The sequence below is a fragment of the Pectinophora gossypiella genome, chromosome 21 (genome assembly GCF_024362695.1).
Source record: "Pectinophora gossypiella chromosome 21, ilPecGoss1.1, whole genome shotgun sequence".
NCBI classification, from domain to species: Eukaryota; Metazoa; Arthropoda; class Insecta; order Lepidoptera; family Gelechiidae; genus Pectinophora; species Pectinophora gossypiella.
Window position 1 is genome coordinate 4,154,196 of NC_065424.1, and position 23,469 is coordinate 4,177,664.

The 23,469-nt window shown below is 36.4% G+C and overlaps 3 protein-coding genes across 15 annotated transcripts in view; 2 read left to right on the plus strand and 1 right to left on the minus strand.

The window, feature by feature from the left end:
• The window catches only part of LOC126376465 (focal adhesion kinase 1), a 167,437-nt gene extending 161,140 nt beyond the window's left edge, over nucleotides 1–6,297 (plus strand). For 11 of the 12 annotated variants that reach the window (XM_050023844.1, XM_050023847.1, XM_050023843.1 and 8 more), the window contains 4 exons: nucleotides 739–809; nucleotides 1,268–1,470; nucleotides 2,127–2,237; nucleotides 2,810–6,297. In XM_050023844.1, coding sequence (XP_049879801.1) covers nucleotides 739–809; nucleotides 1,268–1,470; nucleotides 2,127–2,237; nucleotides 2,810–3,449 — 1,025 coding nt within the window. In that variant the 3' untranslated portion in view covers nucleotides 3,450–6,297. The remainder of the gene's footprint in view (nucleotides 1–738; nucleotides 810–1,267; nucleotides 1,471–2,126; nucleotides 2,238–2,809) is intronic. The other variant, XM_050023846.1, reaches the window with a different exon arrangement.
• A 3,237-nt stretch (nucleotides 6,298–9,534) lies between these two features.
• Nucleotides 9,535–23,469, minus strand: LOC126376725 (elongin-C). 2 transcript variants are annotated; one of them, XM_050024283.1, is made up of 4 exons: nucleotides 23,448–23,469; nucleotides 14,134–14,247; nucleotides 13,240–13,441; nucleotides 9,535–11,956 (listed from the first exon to the last, which is right to left on the minus strand). In XM_050024283.1, the coding sequence occupies exons 2-4, from the start codon at nucleotides 14,240–14,242 to the stop codon at nucleotides 11,815–11,817; spliced, it is 453 nt and encodes a 150-aa protein (XP_049880240.1). In that variant the 5' UTR covers nucleotides 14,243–14,247; nucleotides 23,448–23,469; the 3' UTR covers nucleotides 9,535–11,814. The 2 variants fall into 2 exon arrangements, with proteins under 2 accessions (XP_049880240.1, XP_049880239.1); XM_050024282.1 differs by lacking the exon at nucleotides 23,448–23,469 and adding an exon at nucleotides 14,456–14,613.
• LOC126376560 (zinc finger protein PLAG1-like) lies at nucleotides 15,752–22,696 on the plus strand. Its single transcript, XM_050024031.1, has one exon. It carries the CDS (start codon nucleotides 16,069–16,071, stop codon nucleotides 17,629–17,631), a length of 1,563 nt encoding a protein of 520 aa, XP_049879988.1. The 5' UTR covers nucleotides 15,752–16,068; the 3' UTR covers nucleotides 17,632–22,696.

A 23,469-nucleotide genomic window follows, 5' to 3' on the forward strand; every position in this document is an offset into this window, starting at 1 on the left:
TGCAATAGGAATTTTTTGTAATAGCAGCACTCTGAAGTGCAAAGAAATGGTAGGGTAGACCTCCAAAATGGCAATACTTACGAATAAATTGTGAGGTTATGTAATTGTCTACGTGACTGTATCAACAACAAATGTATGGCATAGGTTATGATGATTTTTTAACATTTCTACAAAGAGAATCGGATCAAAATTATGATGGTAGGGAGTACTATTTCATACGAGTTTATTGACATTAGTTACATACTGAAGTATGCAAGCGTTCCCCAGATAATAGGTATTTTCAAAACGTCAAGCTAGCGGGATCAAAGAACTGCCTTTATAACTTTAGAACCGTTGAAGTACTACTTTCGGTATTTTGCAGGGGGTGAGTACTATTTCGGTACTATTTTTTGGCGTTTAAATCAAAGCGAAAGACCTTGTCGTTAACTCTCGCCAAATTTCGCTCACCGTCAAGCTAGCAAGTGCAATAAAACATGGCTATAAATCCAGAACCGTGATGGTACTAATTTTTTTACAACAGGTACTATTTTTTTCAATAAGAGTACTATTTTTTGGTATGGTCAAATTATTTTTTCGTGCCCATTTTTTTTTTTTGAGGCCGCTAGCTTGACGCACACAAGATTTCAACCTTTTTCATGTTTTTGTTCGCAATATTATTTTAGTCTTATATTATATTAAAATGTAATTAATCACAATAAAGTTAGGCAATAAAAGTAATATTATAATTGTCATTTTCAGCGGCCAATTCCTCTGAAACCAGTCCCGCTAACACAGTGAAGAATAAGGAGAAAACACCCAGTGAAGAGAAGGTAATAAAACTTCGTATTCATGTCGACTTTATTTAAGTTTGAGTATCAATAAACAATCTTACAAACAGCTTGACATTTATTTTTGTATTGATGACGTCACACTTCTTTTCTTTGACGTTTTCGTAACAAACATTTCACTGGATTGTTACCTAGCCTAGCATATTATTCCAATTGATGTCAAATAGCAGAAAAGCTTTTTTAGATGAAAATACTCAATGATGCCGATTCGGGCAACTATCAATTTAGCCGAGAAGGTGCAGAGTAGCTGTGTTCTTGTCGGGGGGTTTAGCGGCGAGGGTGTGCTGCCGTCATAGAATGTTTTCCTGCTAGTCAATTTAGTGTGACTAGGGATGGACGAGTCAACAGTATTAGCAGAATATTGCGTTTTAGATGTTTTTTTGATGATTTGCTTCGATGTGGCCTTTTTAACCATGTCCCCCCCCCCCCCCCCCGGGCAGCCGGCGCAGGCGCCCCCGGCGGAGCCGGTGTACGCGGCCACGACGCGCGTGGTCCGCGGCGTGATGCGGCTGGCGGGCGTGTCGGTGGCGGGCGGCGCGCCGGCCGACGTGCTGGCCGCCGTGCGCGCGCTGGCCGAGCAGCTGCGCGCGCTGTGCGCCACCGTCGACGTGCTGCGGGTGCCCTTCCCCGCCAACGCGCAGAGGTAACCCACCATCGCATCATGAACAGCCTCTACGCGATGTTGGCGACACCGTAACGAACACTTTAAGGGATAATTGAGGCTATTATTCTGAGTTAGAGTTGCCAGATTGCACTGTATCTTTCATCCATGATTGTGTAAAACTTGTTTTTGTATGTTGTGTGCAATAAAGTATATCTGTATTGTAGTTAATATCGACTGGAATTTACCGTCGAAAATTAGAAGGTTTGAAGTCATCAGCCGACACCAGACACCAGGGTTGATGAGGTTAGTAATCCACCTCACAACCCACACGATAGTAGAAGAAGATCAACCGACAAATTTTGTTTGTACTGATGACAAATAATCAGACAAATTTTAAATTACATTTAAAATAGACAAAGTAACACAGTACTTTCAACGTACCTAGCTACGAAACCTTGAAAGTTACCAGTCAACCACACCTCGGACACTTCATACAAAAATCTCATGCTTAACGCATTAGTGCAAGCAAGACACAGTCCTTGCGCTCTCCCCCTTTATCCTTTGCAGCTTACGAACATTTAAGGCCAAAGTAAGTCCCAGAAGGGGTGAAATCAGCGCTCGATACGAATACTGTCTCTTTAACTCAACTCCATCACATATATACATTTCCTTCAACCTGAAAACTACATTTGCAGGGAGATAGAGATGGCGCACCAGGTACTGAGCAAGGACATGGCCGCCCTCGTGGAGGCGATGCGACTCGCCATCCAGTACTCCAACACCACGCTGCAGCATGAGTATACCAAGTGAGTGGACTTGTAAAGATTTTTCTGGCTCGATTTGCTGGCTTGAGGATTTAAATCCGTTTAGGTTTCGCCTAGTTGTAACCTTTAGCGATCGCTGACAAAAAGGGTCTGGATGGACAGGCGGAGTTAGTTCTATAGATATTCCGGTTTCCTTTTCAGGTATGGTGTACTAAAAGCCATTTTTTTAATTTGAGCATGATGATTAGAATACCTTTGACTTATGATTCTAGAATTTCGAAGACTCAAGTACCTACTCTGCGAAAATTACTGAGTTGTTAGTTTCAGTTTTATTCAAACACAGTAATATGCTTATTCAAATTCAGAAATATGTTTATCCAGTAGGTAACATAGTTACAAAACGAACGTCTTATTAGCCTAGAACTGCTGCAGCGTCTCACAACCTGTAAAGCCGAAGAAATGTAGCTGCAATTAAAACCTCTGCATAGGGCTCTAGAAGGTCTTAGAAAAAGGAACTTAAATTATTATAATTCAGTAATTTGGCTGCCTAATATCGGTTTCCAGACAGTTATGCATGATGCATTCATATCTTTTAAATAATCCTTCTTACCCAGGAGCATGCTAGCAGCCGCGCACGTGCTAGCGATGGACGCGAAGAACCTCCTCGATGTGGTCGACTGCATCCGCCAGCGCTACCCCACCGTGGACTGGCGGGCCGCACTTGAGCCAGAACTAGAACCGCCAGGGCCCATCGAGCCGCAGAACCAAACCCTCACCTCCCAGAACCAGGTATACGCCAGCCAGAATCAAATATTCACGCCCCAAAACCCGGCACTAAGCAACCAATCGTCCTTGCAAGACGAAGAGCCACCTTCACCAAAACCGGACTTCAAAATCAACCAACCGGTGACTACGAGCCAGCTAAACGTCACGGAACACCTTCCAAAGGAACCTTCGAGCTTACCAACAGCTGCGACATCGACTTCCAATAGAGTATCGGCTTTAATACATAATTATAACTTGTATGGCAACGTCCGGGAGCCACAACATATATACGGCAATGCTGAGGTGTCATCGTTTCAGCATTCGTCATCAAGCATCACTGATGACACGAAAGTAGACGTGGCGCCTATGGAGTCTGTCAAGAGTAGGGTGCAAGCTCTCTCAGGGAAGCTAGACTCGCCTCCGATATACTCTGTGAGCAAGAAGATGGTTCCTCTCGAACAGAATATAGGCAATAGCGATCAGGGTTGAATGCCACTCGCTTGCGTTTTAATTTGCTTGTAGATTCGCGACGCGCGCTATGTAGCAAAACTTTCGGGCAATTTTTATGCAAGATTCTTTTATTTTCTCATCAGATCTCTTGACAAGTGTTTAATGACTAATAGAAACTTCTAACGCAAATCAATCGGCCTAAAGTAAGTCGTAGAAATGAATTCATTATTAACTTTTTCTAAATTTAAATTGATGTAATGACTAACATAGAAAATATTTGCAAATTCCCGTTAAAGTTTTGCCGACATACGCATAGCTAAACTTCAATTTCTATGTCGACATGGCAATACTATCCATTTTATAAACTGGCAACATCATGGCATATCCCGTTGATAATAAAACAAATGTCATGTAACTGTCAAAAGTTACTAGTTATGTCCGCTAGGCGTATGTTATACGTTATTGTGGCGCTACTGTACATGCTGTGCGTTTTATTATCTATGGTTTACGGCAGATCATAGACTAAAGTTTCCGCCTGGGTTAACCTAGGAAAAAAAGCCTATTAGAATGACAGTACTTATGAGCAAAAGACGTTTCAATACTTTATTTAGAAGTTTGCAATGCCGCTGTAGATAATTAAATTTGTAGTGCGAAAAGCTTTGGGAAAGAGAAATGTTGGCTGCTTGAAAACTTCGGCGTTTGTGCTCAATATTAGTAGAAGGTAGAATTATCCTTGAGCCAAAACATTACTCATATTAAAACATCCATCCATGTAGCTGCATTAGACTTACTTTTTATTTATGGCAAACGACTGCAGAATACTCTTCGACTGGTACAAATTCTCGGAACTGCATATTTTTATTTATACAACATTTTTATTCTTTTTTTTATTTTTTTTTTAGTTTCGGAGTGTAACCTGACCAAAGACGGTTCCAACAGGAAATGGACATCCTTAGTAACGCTGCAAAATTAAGTTGTAGCGTAAATTGGCTGAGTAGGTACACACTATGAACTTTTATTAATTAATTCATTCATTCATTCGTACGGCCTAATAATTGCGATGGCGCTAAAAGTGTGAGAAATTCTTGATAAAGTCGAAAGCATTCTGCACGTTTATTTTAAAGATATTCAAAATTATACATAACCAAACGATAGTCATTTTTAGTGAATATCTATTGACATATCATCGGCATTGTTGTGCTTCAAATGAATATGTAGTGTTGCCAATTAATTAAAACAAAATTATACTATTTATCATCGTCATCAAATATAATATTATGTTCTCATACATTTTTACTATGGAACAGAATTTATTCGCTATATAGAAGTTGCTGGTATTGTAGGCGTGTTGAAAATGGAAATAATATGTCAAACAGATTTTAAACAAAAAAGGACCTCTTTGATTTATAGCGGTTTGCAAGTTTAAAAGCTTTTTCATCATCATAAAATAATTCTTTAAATCACCATCGACTTTCCAAGCGCTAGTATAAACAAAACATTTACCTATTTCAAAATCGCTCATTAAAGGTGCATGTTCATTCTACGCTTTGATTTAGAAGTGAATTGAAAACAGCAAGAAATGAATTAAAATCAATGATAATATTAATTTGTGATATTATTGCCAATAAATTACCTAATTCGATTGTAATATAAGCGAGAATGTCTAATTGATACTTGGTTCTGTATAATCGAAATTTTACTATTGGCATCACATATACTTTGAAGTGTTGTTAAATAGTAACGTTATATTTTGAACCAGGTATAATTTAAAACTAAATCCATTTAGTGGTTTCGTTATTTGCCCCAAAAAAAATTAAATATAAACTACAAATGAATAGTCTGGGCTTTTTGTTTGGACTTACATAATGAAGTAGCTAGACGCAAAAGTAACGAGGTAATATCGTCACCAAGGCTGAATGACCGCTTTGCCTGCCCGTGTGGGCAAATCGAAAAAAAATATATATCGTCAGAATAAAAAAAGAACTAAATAAAATAACAAATCACTTGGTGGTTTTAGATTAGACAAACTTATCTCTCTGTACGGTGAGCACATTCCTTATACTTTGCACCTAAAATTATATAATTATTTTCATACAACGTTTTGTAATTGCAAGTTTTTATACTGAACAGACATATTTTATAAGTAAAAACAAATCTTCCATAACACAATAAGCGTCAATGAAAATCGTTTGAAATTAATAATCAAAGTATTAATTTTAATTTAAAATGTATTATTACGAGTATACTTATGTGTATATTTTTTGTTAGTTTAGGTGCGTACTTGTCACAAACTTAAGTAACTGCATTTAATTTCTACACGACATTTAAACTTATTTAAAACTGGATTGAAAAGTTTTCTTTGTAAAAATGTACAAAACAATACGATTGTCCATAATTATTTTAATTTTTATCCAAAGTTTTATTATAAGCTTAGATCTCAGATGGAATTTCTAGCGTTAAATTGATTAGTTTTGTAATTAATTAAATCAGAATTTATTTATTGACGAATCTTTGGTTTATTTGTAAAGTTGATTTTCCTAAAGTGCGTCCGATTATAATGGCAACATTTGACTGAAAAAAAAAAGCAACAATAGGCTCGTATAATACCTACGTACCACACGTACACGTACTTCATTCTTCTTACTTGTTTACCCAGTTTAATAGGCTGTATGAAGTAAAACCTTGTCTTACAAAAAAAAGTCAAATGTTTCCTTATAAAAATGGGCGCCGAATAATGACTAGTAGTTAAGCAGGATTTCATTCCAAAGTTATAATGATATTAAGCAGTACACGTAGTCCATAGTATGTAGAGCTGCCGAGATTATTTTAAAAATATCTGAACAAACTGGATTTTGTTTATGCAATGAATAAAGGACAAAGCAAAATATTAGTGTTGTTTTATTTCATCCTACATTATTATATTATTAGAACAATACATTACATTATAATACACTGTAAACTATATTTCTGTTCTGTTGTGTAGAGATGTAAATGATCAGATGAAAAAGTAACCTAAAATATCTATCTTTCAAAAGAAATGCTGGTCATACAAGAAGAAAAATCAAAATGCTTCAAATGAGCGGGTAATTCGAAATTTGGTTACTTGGCAGCGACCCGCTGCGCTGGTGGTTATTAATGTTGGTGCTGTCATAACAACATGTAGTATGTCCCTTTCGCACCAGAACGTATACTATTCTTCCGTCCTATTTTCATAAAGACAGCTGTCATAAAATTGTTTTGTCAACTAAAAAATTGGACGGTAGAATATAATGTATCGTGTGCGTGATATTTGTAAGTGAGAATGACTTCATTTTGACAAGGACAGGATGATAGCATAATGCAGCCTAGTGCGAAAGAGACATGTATTGTTTTATCTGAACAGAAGTACTCTTAAAAACTTGAGGGTAGAAAATAAAAATAATTGTGTACGACAGCTGTATTATGACAAAGAGACAAAAAATAGGATACAGCCTTGTGCGAAAGAGATGTGTATTGTTCTGACAGCTCCCAACAACAATGCCCTGCTATTTGTTAACGAACTCCTACGAACTTATGCTATCCTGGTACTAAAATCTGCGAAGTAGCGAAATTTTGGCCAAATAACGTGAAGAATTTTCTGCTGTTTAATTTTAGTAAGGACATCAAATAGAATGTTTATCTCTGCTTCCGCTTCACTATGATTGGAGATAGGTGGGGTGGTGGTAACTTATAGTTTTATCATCAATGCACATATTTTTTTTATATCCGCCCCTGAAATGTCCTGTACCCTAGTATTCTTTATGCATTTCATGATTATCGGCCAAGTAGGTTAATACGTCAAAGCGTAACAAATTCGCTTGAAAAATAATTTTATCGAATACTAGCGCATACGTATATGTATCAATTCAATAGAAGGGACTTATGGAGCGAACAAAGTAACCGGCGTGCATCATGTGCGTAATATTTGTTAGTGTGGGTGACTTTGTTTTGACAAGGACAGAACGATATTAATACAGTCTAGTGCGAAAGAGGCTTGTTTGGTCAGCTGAGAAAACAATATGAACAGACCATTTAAAAAACTTGAGGGTAGAATTCGAAATGAATAATCTGACAGCTGTAATGTGAGAGCGGGATAGGAAGATACGATACAGCATAGTGCGAAAGAGATATGTATTGTTCTGACAGCTCTCTACAATAATGCTCCGCTGTTTGTAAATGAACTCCTACGAACCTATGATATCCTGGTACTAAAATCTGCGAAGTAACCAAGTTTTCTGATGTGAAGATAGTTTCTGATGTTGATAACACTCTCTCTAGATGCACACGACGGACACATCCCGCTTCACCCACAGTCATCTCCTATTGAACCTGCTACTTATGCGCTCCTAGTATTCGAAAATAAATATTTTGAAACCATATAAGCAATAATGTGGGTTTGTTGGTTACGCTTTCACGGCTTTACTCAACCGATAATTATGAAAAGGATACTAGGGGCCTATGGGCTAGGGGCACCGGACATTTCAGGGGCATATAAACGAAAAATTGTATATGTGTCACGATAACTGATCTACATGGGACTTAAACATATCTGGCGAGGAGTGGGTGTATCAATCGTATAAACTATACGCGTATATCGTATAGCCCTATCTATCTATCCCTTTGGGAATACAGGCGTGAATGTACGTAACCGAACTCCAAACAAAAGGAAATCTCATAAAACAAGGACCGCGCAAAATATGAAGCAGAGTAGGAAGTAGAGTAAAAGCTAGAAATAAAACCGAAAAAGTTCTTCAAACGATGGCTAAAATCTGGTCGTTTCGCAGATTTGGTACCAGGATAGCATGTCTTGTAGGAGTTCGTCAATAAAAATTGCCGCACTATTATTGGGAGCTGTCAGAACTATATCTATCTCTTTCGCACTAGACTGTATCCTATCTTTCTGTCCCGCTCTCATCTTAGTCAAGCAGCTGTCACATACAATTTAAAACTTTTTACATTCTACCCTCAAGTATTTTTAATTATCGTTCAGTTCATAATGTCAAAACAATACACGTCTCTTTTGCACTAGGATGTATACTATATTTCTTTCCTTTTCATGTGATAGCTGTCATCTTAGACAATTTCAAACTTTTTATATTCTACCCTCAAGCTTTTTAAGCGTTCCGTTCATATTGTTTAGCCAGCAGACAAAACAATACATGTCTTTGTCGCACTTACTGTGTACTATATTTCTGCGCTGTTTTTATATGATAGCTGTCATAAGCGTCTTTAAACCTTTTAACACGTTGCCAGTCCAGTGCCCCCAACGTGGGGGCACCACAAAATATGATGGCAAGTCCGTGCCCCCACGTGTGGGTCACGGGGTTCATATAACTTCGAACTACGTTTTCGGGCTTGGACTTAGGAGTACGTTTATGTAATTTACTGGACTTATCAGCAAAGGATGAAGTCATAGGATGAAAAAAAAACAATCCACATTTTGTTTTTCGTGCGGGAAATATGAATTATTTTCTACAGAGTAAAACAAAAACGTTATTTTATTAAAAAAATATATTTATTTATATCAAAATTCCGCGACTTTATAATTTGTCTTCAATATCTTCATTTTCATACAACAGTTTCAATATCTGATATGATGCTTTCAGCGTCACTATCTTCCAGAATCCTCTGGATATCCCTATCCGGTAAAATAGACATTTTATGCGCAAAAGTGAACGTACTATATCGGAATCAAAACAACAACAGTTTCGAGTCTCAGATAAATGTGGGAATTATAATAATTGTTGAACTACTCGCAAAGTAAAATAAAAAATTTACTCCCAAGTCCGTGGGGTCACATTATTTCCTCCTCATAAGTCCGTGCCCCCACATGTGGGTCACGGGAAAAACTGCTGAAAACTGAAAGGAAAAATGATTTTTCGGAAATGAAACTTCTTATACATTGTAGTTACATATAATAACATACGAATTCGACATTATCTAAGTTGGACTTACCGGGTCGAAAAAAAACTTTGTATGGGGACTGTGAACGTGTTAAATTTCCACCCTCAAGTATTTATTGGCGTTGTAAACATCATGGCGTTTTAGCAGCAACAGGAAAATCTTCCTCATTAGTGAGCGGGTAGTATGTAATGAAAATACCAAAGAAGATTTACACTTTTATTGACAAAAATAAAGCGGAACATACAATTCTGTCGTGAAGTGACTCGTGCAAAATGAATAGCGAGTTAATCTTAGCGCTGACTTAAGTTATCTGCGTCTGCGTCTACGCAGATATAACAGTACCTAGTAGGCCTTTTCACACGTTTAAATTAGCACAAAATTAGAGCAAATAAATTGACATCTCATTGAAACATTCAAATTTTAGAAATAAGTTTCTACACGATGTCACAAGAATTTACCGAAATTATCTTTGTAGTGGTTTATTTGTATTGTAAATATGTACTTGTTTACAAACCATTATACCTGTCAACAGAGCCAAATTATATATTTTCCATTTAAATAAAAGTGGTAAGTAATGGTGCATTTATGAACACCTACTTGTAAGGATTCTAGCAAATGTTGTAAGTTGATCCAGTCTGTATGCACCAGAGGAACATAATATAAAAAAAAAAACAAAATAATATTTATATTTCTGCAATCTGCCAATGATGAATTTTGATAACTAAATTCGAGCGCCTATGCACACGCTCTGAAAGTGTTTATTTTTAATGCCTAATCTCTAGAGTATTTATTAAAGATTTTTATACTGGCAGGTACAATGCTTTGTATCAGAAGTACCAACTGTATTTATTTAATTTAGGAATCTTTATTTTTTTTTAAAACAAATCAAAGGAATCAAAACATGCGTATTCTAAAATAACTTACACAACAAAAACCGAACTATTAAACAAATTGTCATGAATATGAGATTATTTATATACTTACATTTGTTTTTTAGAGTTTTGTTCTACAACAAAGAAATGGGATTAAAATGAGAATTTAGAAGCAAAATGAAAGGATTTGTTTTTTATTTATGTATTTTATTGTTTGCTAAAGAAGACTAAATGGCGCCTATATCATAATAAATTTTAGCACCAAAGTTAGTTGCATACAAATTCAGTAGTTTTTAATTATCAACTTTGGTTCTCTTATGCTTGTAAACCTTGCGTTTATTATCAACTAAAAAACTACTACAGTCTTTACGAAAAGTTATGCTTTTCTATAGTTAGATGTCGACTCTGTAGCGTGAGGTCTCTATCTTATGACATATGACTTACCAGTATCAAAGAGTACCAGGGCTTATTGGTATGAACCCCAATTTTATCCTTTAATACACTTTTAGGAAGCATTCAATCAATGAGGCACTTCCTAGGCTACATTACCAAAAAATACATAGACAGCGCTGTAAAAATTTCCTTTATTTAACCTTCTAATTTCATGGATAACAGACGTATGCATCTTTTATTGGGTATAAATGATGACCCTTTTTATTACACACAGGCACAATACATCTGCCACTCAGTACCTATTATTCTAAAAAAAAGAGAAACAAATTCTATACATAATCAGGTCCAAATATCAAGCATCAATTATTTCTATATATGCTTCAGCCATACATTATATTTTTGAATAATTATGTACCCAAGTTAATAAATAGGTAATTATCACGTTAAATCTGGAAGGCGCCATCTGTATAATTTTTGGCGAGCGTAGCCTGGAGTCCCTCATTGAATGAATTACATACATACATATCTTCACACATGAGGACATTATTAAATATTTGGCCAAAGATATTTAGCATTAAAATAAAAAAGAGAATCAGAGCTAATAAGAGCATTATGTATAGCCCAACAGTATTCTGCTATGATTTATTTTTAAGTAGACTGGCAAAAGCACTATTTTTCTAAACCCTCAATATAATGGTACTGTCAACATAGTTGTAGGGTTAATATAGTTCTTTAAAGTTATTGAAACGCGCTGGTTGTATTTTGAAACACGCTATCATCACATGCTGAAAAAAAGACTTGTGATGTCTATTAAAGATTTTTCGGTCTCTGTATGTGTCATTTTCATAACAAACATGACACAAATGAAGACTGATAATATCTTACAAAAAACACAGCCCTGTTTTAGGTTCTCATAGCAATAGAAGTCGATTTCAAACAGCAAGTGTTCTCCTGTACGATATAGTGTAATAATGGCTTTTGTGTCGTAATAATTTTGCCATAATATCACGTGTTACAAGTATTACAAGTATTGTAATGCATCTTAAGAGTTGGACTTGTAACCAATGAACATACTACCAACATCACCAATCAAATGCTAAATAAGTATTTTTTGGTGTGTGTTTATTTTTTTAGTGTAATCAGCCCGTTGCTGTCAGAACCTATAATACACTGAAGTTAAAGACTGTACTGTGGTCTACTGTCTTCTCCACTTCTCCTTAACAGTCCAAGAAGTTGGCAGCCATAAGCAGCTCCAATGCGATCTCCGGTGCGATAGGAAACTCCGGTATCTCTGTTGATGAGTTAGTGTAGCGGACCTTGTACGTGAAGTACATGCATACCTTCTGCAAGACGTGGGACCTATAATCAAAATACCAAAGGGATGAGGTTACAAAATTAATTATGAAGATATTAGAGATATATCAAATAAGGATCTGTTTTCTATATACAGGGTGTAAGTGACACCGTAACAAATACTGAGGGGGATGGTTCAGACCGTGATTCTGAGTTGATATCAAGTGGAATTTCCTGTCGGAAAATTCATGAATTTTTTGGGTTTTTTTAAATTATTTTCAGTCCTATGGGACTATGCGACAAAAGTATACTTTTGCGACGGAAAATTCCACTTCATATCAACTCAGAATCATGGTCTGAATCATCCTTCAAAATTTTCGTCATCCTATGTCACTAACACCCTGTATAGTATAAGCTACATTTTTAGTAAGTACATTTTTCAGTATTATTAAATGTTGTAGGGTTAATTAGTTTTTAAGCTAGCATCAAAGGCCACTTACAGTCGCCCTTGATATGAAGTATTAATGGCCCCGATTCCTGCAGACACCGCCTAATTTTATTTTAGGTTATATCCGTCATTTTCGTATCCGTCGAAAAGGAAAGGGACGGATGATTCACAGCTCTTAATTTTAGGAAGAATGAGTAAATTAATGTGTCGGGTTATTGACTGACGTAAAATTTTTAGACGGTTGGTTTAGATTTGTGCTTAAAATTGACGTGTGTTCCATAAATTTTATGCTTGTCGATTACCCGTCCCTTTCCTTTTCGGCGGATAAGAAAAGGACAGATATAACTTAAAATAAAATTAGATGGTATTTACAGGAATTAGCACCATTATTATATCAAACTTAAGTGTAAACAATATAAAAACATATTTAATTTTCACACATAAAGTCCTAAGATGGATATGATGAATCTTATGGTGACAGGGGATCAGTCTTAGAGCCTGATGTTTGATTATTTGTGGCTCTGCCCACCCCATTAGGGATTATAGGTGTGACTGCTACATATATATATATAAATATATGTATGTGTATGTCATAAAATCAGCAGAAAAGCCAGCTCAATAAAAATATATTTTTTTAAATGGAATCAAAAAATCACAACTGACTTTGCAAACTGACATATCTGGAATTTTTTGCTTAACCTCTCATCTGCCGAGATACCAGACTTTACATTGTGTCTGGTCGAAATCTGCATTCCGGCGTTCGAAAGATTAAATAATTTGTGTCTTATTGACTATTAAGTCTTTGAGTTGTACATTGACAAAAGCAAATTAGATTGGCCAAAAAGACGTCAGCGACGATTAATGTAGAAAGAGAGGAAGATAAAGAATTGTAGTTACTTACGGTATCTCCCTAAAGTTAACTTCATTAGCCTCATTTTCCGCAAACTGTCCGGGACCACTCAACATAGCCTTGATAGTACCAGATGTCAGGGCATGCTCCCGTTTCACAATAAACTCGTGGCCATCCGATGAAACCAGCTTCACATACATGGCATCGGGGCCTTCGCAACCTCCGTACTTCTCTTCTGATGGTGCGGAGCTAGCTGAAGTAAATAACCACCAACTTATAAAAAGAATATTATTAAACTTTAAAGTAATATAAGTCCAACATGTATGTAACTAAAAATAAAATTTATTTCTGAAAAATATTTTTTTATTTCTACTTCAATCCATCATGGTGGAGAAGTAACCTATAGTAACTTTTTTTATATTAAAATTTTTTATTTTTATAAAAAGTGCTTAAATTAACCTAAAGTCTTCAAAATATAGAGTTCATTAGCAATGTATCAAAGTCCATACAAATAAAAGTGTTATCTATTATAATAACATTATTAACTCATATCCTTGTGTTATCTATTGGATCTAAAAAAATGAAATTGCTTTAAAAAACTGATACATACAATTGACATGCATTGTGCGAGTTCAAAATAGATTATTTATCGTTTATTGAACATAGACTTACAATTAAAATTAAAATACATACAACTATAATATGACCGATTGCTCTAGATATGCGGATGTCCCTGCACTGAGCTTGGCTTGTATTACAGGGGCCAGATTATGATTTCATATGATTTACATAAGACACATGCATAGAATACAGAGCACTATGAAAAAATATAACTATAAGAAAAGATATTAATGAAACATCACACTAAAATATCTAAAAATAAATAAGCCCAAAGGCAAAGACGAGAATTAAAAATTAATCATATAGATGTTAACGGTAACTCACAGGTTACGGTGCTCATTTCTTCACCAACAGCGCTTCCAGATCCCTGAGCGGACCCCGCCTGAGAGCCCTGAGCAGAGCCCGGAGGAGCAGCTACGTGTGCGTCAGACATCCTTTCTGTCGACAACAATACACAACACATGTAAAAAAATTAGCCCATAAAAACCTCACCACGACACTTTCTACAAAATCGACAGTAGATCTAACGTACAACAACACCAAAATAAGTAATCGCTAAAAATACAAACGTTAAACACTTCCTATCAATCGGCAATATTTATCACGTGTAACAGCCACGAAGTAACGAAATATACCAACTACATACCTGGGATTTTTAGTGCAACAGCTTAACCAAAATTAAAACTATTTCAGAGGATTATTTATCATAAAAATTATAGGATAATCCCAGAGTGATTCAGGTTATTTTCGACTTTTGACAGATATGACAGTATATGGGTCGTCCACTCCACTAGTTGACTAGGGTCGTCCCGCGCGTCCTTCTTTAATGGCCCCATATACGGTACGATTTGTCTGTGCGATACGTCGCTTCAGACCGATCGAAACGACGAATCGATAGTGTATATCAAGATCGTTAACGATTTACTTCATCGAAGACGATATCGGAAATCGCAACAAAAACCCATGCAATCATGAATATCGTAACGATGAATCATAGACTCTTATATGTCTATGCGATGAATCGACAGTGTGTGGCTCTTTACGATCAACGATTCGATTTTGTCTCACGAATACTGGTTTCGCTTTAATAGTCATTTCTTAATCCACATTTTTCTAGACTTTCTTTTTTGTTTTGTAGTCGAATCATAGTTACCGCCACATAGGTAAGGAAAAGAAGTCCATTTTCCATTTTATTACGTAATGAATTATTAGAACACGTGTTTATAGTTCAGTTTCAAATAAATAAATGATCAATCGTTACGACCAATCGTTTCGTGTATGAGCGTCATTTGCGATGCGAACAATCGTCATCGATTTTCATCAGAACGATCGTACAGACGAATCGTACTGTATATGGGCCCCTTTAGGTGTTTGGATTTTTTTTCAGTGTGTAGCAATGGTAGCAATGGAAGTTATGCCTTTATAAGTACGGATTTGGTACGGATGGATACTTGTACGGATACGGAAATTGTGCAAAATTCTACAAATGGAAAATAAGAATTACTCTTGTAATCCTGTTTTTTCTAAAAATATAAATTCAAGAAGTAGAATAAGAGTTTCATAATTATGAAATTAATTTCTTCTCAAAAACTCTTATCACGTGTGCTTTTACGAGTACGAAATACGAAACGGATGTCCCTACAAGCTACAAGTAGAGATTAGAGTTTTACGAGTTGCGTTCTGAAATAAAAAATCGATTTTAGAATACAATTTTCATAAAGTTAGGATAAAACCTCAAAAGGAATTTGGATTGATATGGTTTTTTGTAGAATTTAAATTGATTTTGTTATTCTCTGTTTACCATTTACTAATCTTAATGTGATTAATTTATAAAATGGATTCATCTAAATGAACCGAAAACTGTTTCGACCAAATGACTGTCCACGATTATTCGGCGGACTTTTTTTGACATGGTTTTTGGCTTCTTTTCATTATTTTGACATTTCGATGTCAAGCGCTACGTATTTCTTTGAAAAAAGTCAATTTTTCATCGTTTTTCATTCTTTCTCGACTTTCTTCACTTGAATAGAAGCGTGGTGCAACAAGTGCAAAACGCTCAGCAGTGAATATCGGCGATGAGTACCAGAAATTCCGCGAGAACCATGTGACACGAATACGAAAAAGGGCTTCCAGACCGTCAATGTGACAGAAATGTTTTCTGCCATCACGACGAGCCAACGCAGCCGCGGAGCCACTGGGAGCACGACGCGAGATCACCGACCGGCGATATAGCGGAATCGCGTCAAAAATGAGCGCGAGATGGCCAGTCCGCCACCGAACCCTAACGAAGGCGAGGAGGGCTCCGAGTTCAAAGAGGAGCCGAGCGGGGAACGCGCGGCCGCCCCGCAGAAGACGTACGTAGCACCGCCTGTTTCGCAGCTGCCCACTAAGCTGCAGTATGTCGCGTTAGGCGCGCCCGGACCCAGCGGCAGCATCAAGCAGTGTTTTCGAACAGTGAAGGCGGCACGCCGCGTTCCCACGTTGCCGCGTAAGACGCGCCCTGATGAGGGCGGCGGCGCGGCCGCCGGCCCCAGCGCCGCGCCGCCCGCGCCCGAGCCCGAGCGCCGCGCGCGCCGTGACCGTAGCAAGCGGCACATCTGCACCACCTGTGACAAGCGTTTCTCCAGCCCTGGCAAGCTCAGCCAGCATGTCCTCTCCCACACCGGTGAGCTTCCTTTCTCCTGTGACCTTTGCGATAAGCGTTTTAATTCAAAATTCAAGCTCGTCCGCCATAGTCTTATCCACAGTGAGGAACGTGCATTTGCTTGCACAGTCTGTGGAAAAACTTTCAATCGCAAAGACCATCTCACTAACCATATTCGAGTACACAATCCTGTTAAAAAATTATATACTTGTGAGCGGCCAGATTGTAGGAAATCCTACACATCATTGCTAAGTTATCGCAAACATGCAGCTCTGCATTCTGCGGAAGAGGGCAATCTACAATGCAAAATTTGCGATGAAACCTTTAGTTCTCGTCAAGATATAGTTTATCATCTGAAAGTTCATACAGGGAGTCGAACAGTTAAAAATGAAACCGATAAAAAGTTCACTTGTGATTACTGTGAGAGGAGGTTTTTTACAGCAAAGGATGTTAGACGGCATCTTGTTGTGCATACAGGTAGACGCGATTTTTTATGCCCATACTGTCCGCAGAAGTTTGGACGTAAAGATCATTTAGTGCGGCATGTAAAAAATGCTCATCCAGATGAGTCATGGAAGTCGGCGGCTGTGGGGACATCTAAGGATCCGCCGCCGGAGACAACCACCTTCGAGGAAAAGTTCGTAAATTTTCCGATTGAGGGAACAGACTTTACAATTTGGAAGACCTCCTCTCCAAAGGAGAGCACATCCGAGGGTCCGACGAGAGTACCTTCTTCCGATATTATTGTAGAAATGCCGCCTGACCTTCCCGACCTCGATATAAAGGTGGAGCCACTAGATATAGATATAAAGCTGGAGGAACCGACGTCGCCGAGCTGCGAGCTGCTGGAGTACCCTGTGGTGTATATGGTCCCTCCGTACGCACAGACGCCGTCCGACTTGCCTTACATGACGTCGCAGCCGCTGACCGATCCTATAGACACGCATTTGCTGGACCCGAGCAACGTGCAGTCCTTGCTGATGGACCCCGGGGAGGGGCCGTCGGGGCTGTCGAGCCAGATGCTCGGGTTGCTAGAGGAGCGCGCGGAGACGCCGGCCTTCTCCGAGGAAGTATCGCGGCCCCAGCAGCGGCTGCCGGCGTTCACGCAGGCGTTCCACACGGCGCCGCGCGCGCAGAGCCCCAAGCCTCCGCCGCCGCCGCCGCCGCCGCCCCACTAGCCTCGCCCGCGAGGGGATATTCCTGCATTTAGCTTACGTCAATCAATACCGAACTACCTCATTAGGTAAGGTTGGTCTAAGCAGTAATATTAATAGTCTGGAAGAGTGCAGTAGTAATCAATTTGTAATATAATGGACTTGAATATATTGACCGTATGATAGGTATGGGGGCCGGGAGCGCGCTCTCCGGCTTATATTGCCAAATTGTATATTTGTACGTCTCAGGTATACCAAAATGTTTCCGAATTCTACATGAATATGTGATCTAGTCGTGTATGTACTTTCGGAATTGTAATTTTTATAATTTATAGCGTACATGTATGACGTTTAAGGAGTATAAATGGGACCAACTCTGTGAGCTGTTAGAAACATAGTGCGTAGATGCGGTCACTCTATGAGTCTTGTTCTGTGGGCAATGAAGTAGTGAGCAGAATTTGTGTAGGTATATAGCTCTTGAAAGCAGCATGCTATTACAATATGTTTTAGAGAGGCGTGCTGCTTTTACACGCGAAATTATAATACAACAGAGAGCATATACTTTACAAATGAGAAAGTACTGAATATCTGCTGGAAAACATTAACATCAGATCTGTCTAAATATCTTAAGTATAAGTGTTAAGACAAAGGGATTATTGTGGATTCAATTTCATTCTATTATACAGAATGATATTGAACTCCCTAAAAGTCATGTCGCAGACTTGGGCTAGCAACAAAACATAATAAAACAATAACATATACCTCAGAAGCATGTGCTTCCTTAGAATTTAAGACAACCAATTGGGTCTACGTCTGACGAGCAAACTTAGGGTTGAACCACATCTGACCGCGCATGTGCTATCGCATTGTTTCCGTGTTGTCGAGCGCCTTGTCGATTGCTCCACAAGCCGGTCGCACTCCCGCTCTTTTTTCGCTCTAGCAAATGGATAAGCTAGTGCGATGCAGTCCGGCCAGTTATAGTTCAACCCTCAAGAGTAAATTGCAGCATTTAATTCAGAAGATGTGCCAAAAAACATAGATTTGCTAATTTCCATTTCATATATTTCATTTCGTATATTTTTTTAACTTTGCTCATTAGATTCACATTTTATAGAGCATATTTTGTGTCGTGTAACGTGAAAAAGTTCGCTTTATGGAATACCAGGACCTTTTTTCCGAACATTTCAATCAGTTATCTACTGAGTAAAGGTATTATCTTGGCATACATTTTAGAATTATGAGCCAAATTGTATAAATTGTTTATGTGGTTAAAAGAGTGTAAGTGTCAGAAGGTCGATGAAAATATAGTGAAAATTCAAACAACTTGGTTGGCTGGAAATGGGAAGGATTCAAATATGGTTTTCGAACTCGAAAATCCGGTTTATTCATATTTCAAAAAGTTTAATCAATGCGATAGGAAACAACAAATTGTTTGAAAATAATGTTATGTAACGGAGTACTGGTCAAAGACTAGAATTCCTGACACTGAATCACGTTACTTTAAATTTAAGTATAAATCGTTAATACGAAGGTTTTCTTTGAAAATACAGAGCAATGTTGAAGCTGTTGATAAATTAGATTGAAAAAATATTGAAAGCATCATCGTAATTGATGTCCTAAAGACCGAAAATTTAAACCACAATCGTTCTGTATACTGTTTACTTACTTTTAACTTTTAGGCGACTGCAAAACTGAAGATTTGGGACAAACGTTTTACATTTTTTCCATTATTCGACGCTCCGTAAGCTCATAAGATATCGTTGCGTAGGTAAAAAAATAGTAGGGAACCAACTCTTGCGTATAGAGTTTTTATCTTTGTTATCATACGATGGAAATCTTGAAAAGTTTGCGCGATGTTTTGTATAGCCTGACACGATTCTGTTGTGGTTTCTTATATTTGATTACCGATTTTGCAACTTAAGTTAGACGCACCTTTTAGACAGCGTTTTTAAAATGTAACATGATTTTTGTGAATCAACTGAGAATCCACATTAAAATTTACTCTAACATACGACAGCAAAAACAATGCCCTGTTTAATTAATAATGATATTCAATGTTTGGCTTCTAATAAGGCAAGGAACGTATCGGAGGCGAGATCCAATGTTGTACACGCTGCATACATAGAATATGTAAATAGTTCTAATCTTTTTTAGGTTAATAGGACTGTAAAAAATTTAATCTACCTCAATTTCAACTTATTCTTACGGCTAGAAATTTAATTACTACGTTAGGTTAGTGAAAAATGTTAGGATTTTTTCTATTTCGAGAAATACAACTTTATGGCGTGTTTTCATAGAAATCCATGTTGTATTAATATTTTTTTTAATGTTAAAGTGTGCTGATTATCTGAAATCTTTATTGATATACAATTTAAATATGTATGATTATATGCATTCGCTTTTTATAACTATGCTCTTTAAGAGACGTCTTTAAGTTCTATCAGAGTTACAGACTAAAATAAAAACAAAAAATTTAAATAAAAATACGTGGGATACAAAAAAAAAGTTTTAGAAATATATAAAAAATAACTTAAGGCTTTTTCGCGCACATTATCGTGTTCTCCAAGGGATTCTAAATATTTTTGGATGATTATACATATTTCTGTAATGCAAATATCAGAAAAGATTTCCGCAAAATGTTTTTAGGAAATATGCATCTAGCTAGATGTAGTTTGCTGGAAACATATTTGCTCCCCCAGAAGGATTGTAGACTGGAACAAGAAATTACAAAAACTAAATTTCGAGAATGTACTTCTTCGGATCAGACAGGGCTGCTAATATAGCATGTTCACTTTTGAAACACCCGAAAATACAATTGATATAACTTTATCGCAATTTGAAACGCCTTTGAAAGAGCAGGGGTTAAAAAGGCGACATCAAAACAATTCGTCTAGAAAACCAATATTGCCATTTGGCATTTGTTTGCATTGCGCACTTACTTTTATATGCGCCAATTTTTAACTCCCCAGCGCGTACACAAAATATTGGCCCATTTCAAAATATGTCCAGTCTATATCCTATACCGCTAGTCATAAAACAATAGCAGCACATTTTCAAATAGGCAGATAATATAACCGGAGTGATGTTTACCAATACGATGAATATTGGAAATAGGCTTTATTTAATTAACACACAGAAGGTGCATGATAAGTACAAACGTAGCATAACTGACATATATAATTAGATTCCCACATTATTTTGTTAGTATTTATAGGTACAGAAATATACAACGATGTATGCAATATATTTTTGTAATATTTAAGATTACTTATATTTAAACGCTGTGGAGGAACTTGTGCAATGTAAATTGTATAAAAATATTAATTGTAAGACGTAAAATGTGACTATCTGACGTCACACCCAGAATCAAAACTCGGTCATATATCTTTATTTTCCGTTACCGTCGCCTTATATGAAAACTTCGCCTTTGCAAAATTCTTTTCTAATGTGAATTTCTTCAATAAAACCTCGAAAAGCACACGTTATCTTCTATCCGGGTTAAAATTGAGACAAATTGAAATTAGCGTATCCATTGTGAGGGTTTGTTAATGAAAAATGACATCGGAATGTAAGTTTACAGAAACACGCTTACCAGGTTTTCATTATAAGGCGACGTTATGTTTTGCAACATTTTGATTTGCGTCGCATTAATATTAACTTTCATTAAATTATACTTCCTATAAAACTTAACTTTCAAGGCTACTATTGGAGTAGTGGTGCAGACTCTAATTTTCGCCTATTTTATAAAATATGAAAAAAATAATAATAACAGCAAAACAAATAATTTGAAAGCATCCGACGAGTTCGTCCACAGCTCTATACTTGTAATTGTTAACATATCAAAGACTACCCTTACGGACGTTTATTGTTATTCTTCGATATGTATTATTTCCCGCGCAGATTGTATTTATTTAACTGTATCGTTCGACGATAAACAATCATGTTTTAAGCACTAAAAGTGTTCAAGTTACCCCTCAGGGGGCATGTTTTGCATAATTTTGTTAATTTTTATCATCCAGTTTTTATAGTTTTTATTTTTGATCGGGCAATGAGTATGACTCGTTCCAATTTATATTTTTTAATTGCAAAAAATGTTGTGTAATACCAAATAATTACCTACTTTTATTTCTTGTTTACGTTCTGTAAGAATTCGAATATTTTTTTTATTTATATTATGTATTTTATAAGTGTAACAGCAACGAAAATGCTATGAGTAAGGAATGGTTGTTACGTGTTGCTCTAAGATCGTGAATGTGTTTTTATAGTTTGATTTTGGATATGCATGCAAGTGGAAACTATTTGACATTTTCTCCTGTTCACTGCCATTTGTGGTTTGATGTTTGGGCAATGTTTGAAACAATGTATAGAATATTCCAAACAATAACCGTTTTTTTACTCATAGCGAAAAAAATTTACTCTGATCAAAGTATATACGTAATTTTGGTACATAATCTAGGGGCCTTATTGAACATAGTGTTTGAAATGTATAGAGAAGAAAATATTTTTAGAAGTCTACGTTTAATAGAATGATCTATTTTTGTTACGCTTTTTCAATTAATACGGAATTAGGAATTTGATTACAGCAATATTTGCAATCCTGTTGATTAAAAATTAAATTGTTATTTATGATAATTTGGACCATAGGCGTTTGCGCGGGTAACTTTTGTAATTGATTTTACCTGTTTTACTATCACAGGCAATAAATTATAGTAATAAATTTTGTCTAATTTCCGTTGATTTGGGAAGTATTCAGTTAATTTCAAATATAAAACTACAAAAAAAGTATTACAACTTTTAAACTTTCATATTTGCCTTGTTTGAAGGGTATAGTATACATTTTGTCATTTTGTACTACGAAATATTATTTTAGTGTTCGTTTCCCACGTTATTTTAAACAGAAAGGTTCTTCCAAGCAAAAGTTGCCAGCGTAAAAATATATAAAATATCAGCAGCAAATGAAGGTAGTTGTCATTTACTAACACGCCGTCGTTCCCTCGCAGGATAGCCTATAATAATAATTATAAACAATGTACCTGTTTTATAATAACATGTAATTGGTCTTCATTGTAATAAATATTTTTGAACATCATGTTTGTTATTTTGTTTTATATATTGGTGTTAATTCCAGTACACACCTAATAGGGTAGTTTCTAACTAGTCAAAGTTGGGGGTATAGTTTGACTTTAAATAAAAGACCCACGATACTCCTGGTGGTATCGTTGGTTCGAAATGAAATCAAGGATCGTTAAATCGGTTACTTTTTATTAAATGTCAAAACGCAAAATTACTATTGAATTTGTATAAAAAGGAAAAAACATCCTGGCATTTAATTTAACCTATTTATGAATTTTAAAGAAAAATGAAATAATTAGTGCGACATTTTGACACATTTTTCTATTAAAATTTTAATAATTATTTAATTTTTCTTTATTAAAATTCATAAATAGGTTAAATAGAAAAAGTAAATCGTATTTTCTTATCCGCCGAATAGGAAAGGGACTTAAAATTTATGGAACACACGTCAACTTAAGGCATACAGTTACAACCCTCAAAAATTTTACATTGGCGAGATGCCTATTTAATTCGCCCGGGTTAGTTATCCATTTTAAATTTGACAGTTGTCAATCATCTGTCCTTTTTGATGGATAAGAAAATAAAATTGGCAGGAATCAGGGTATAATGACAATTGACATCAATGTATGCTTGATGTTATATTCCGTATCTTGGCAACTTAGGGCGCTTTCAACCAGCGAAACTTGATGTATATTCAAATGTTTACAATATCGTTACCCACTTTCAAACACAGGTATGATTACAATAAGGTGAAAAATAGAAATTACCTTATTACTTCCTTATCTTGCT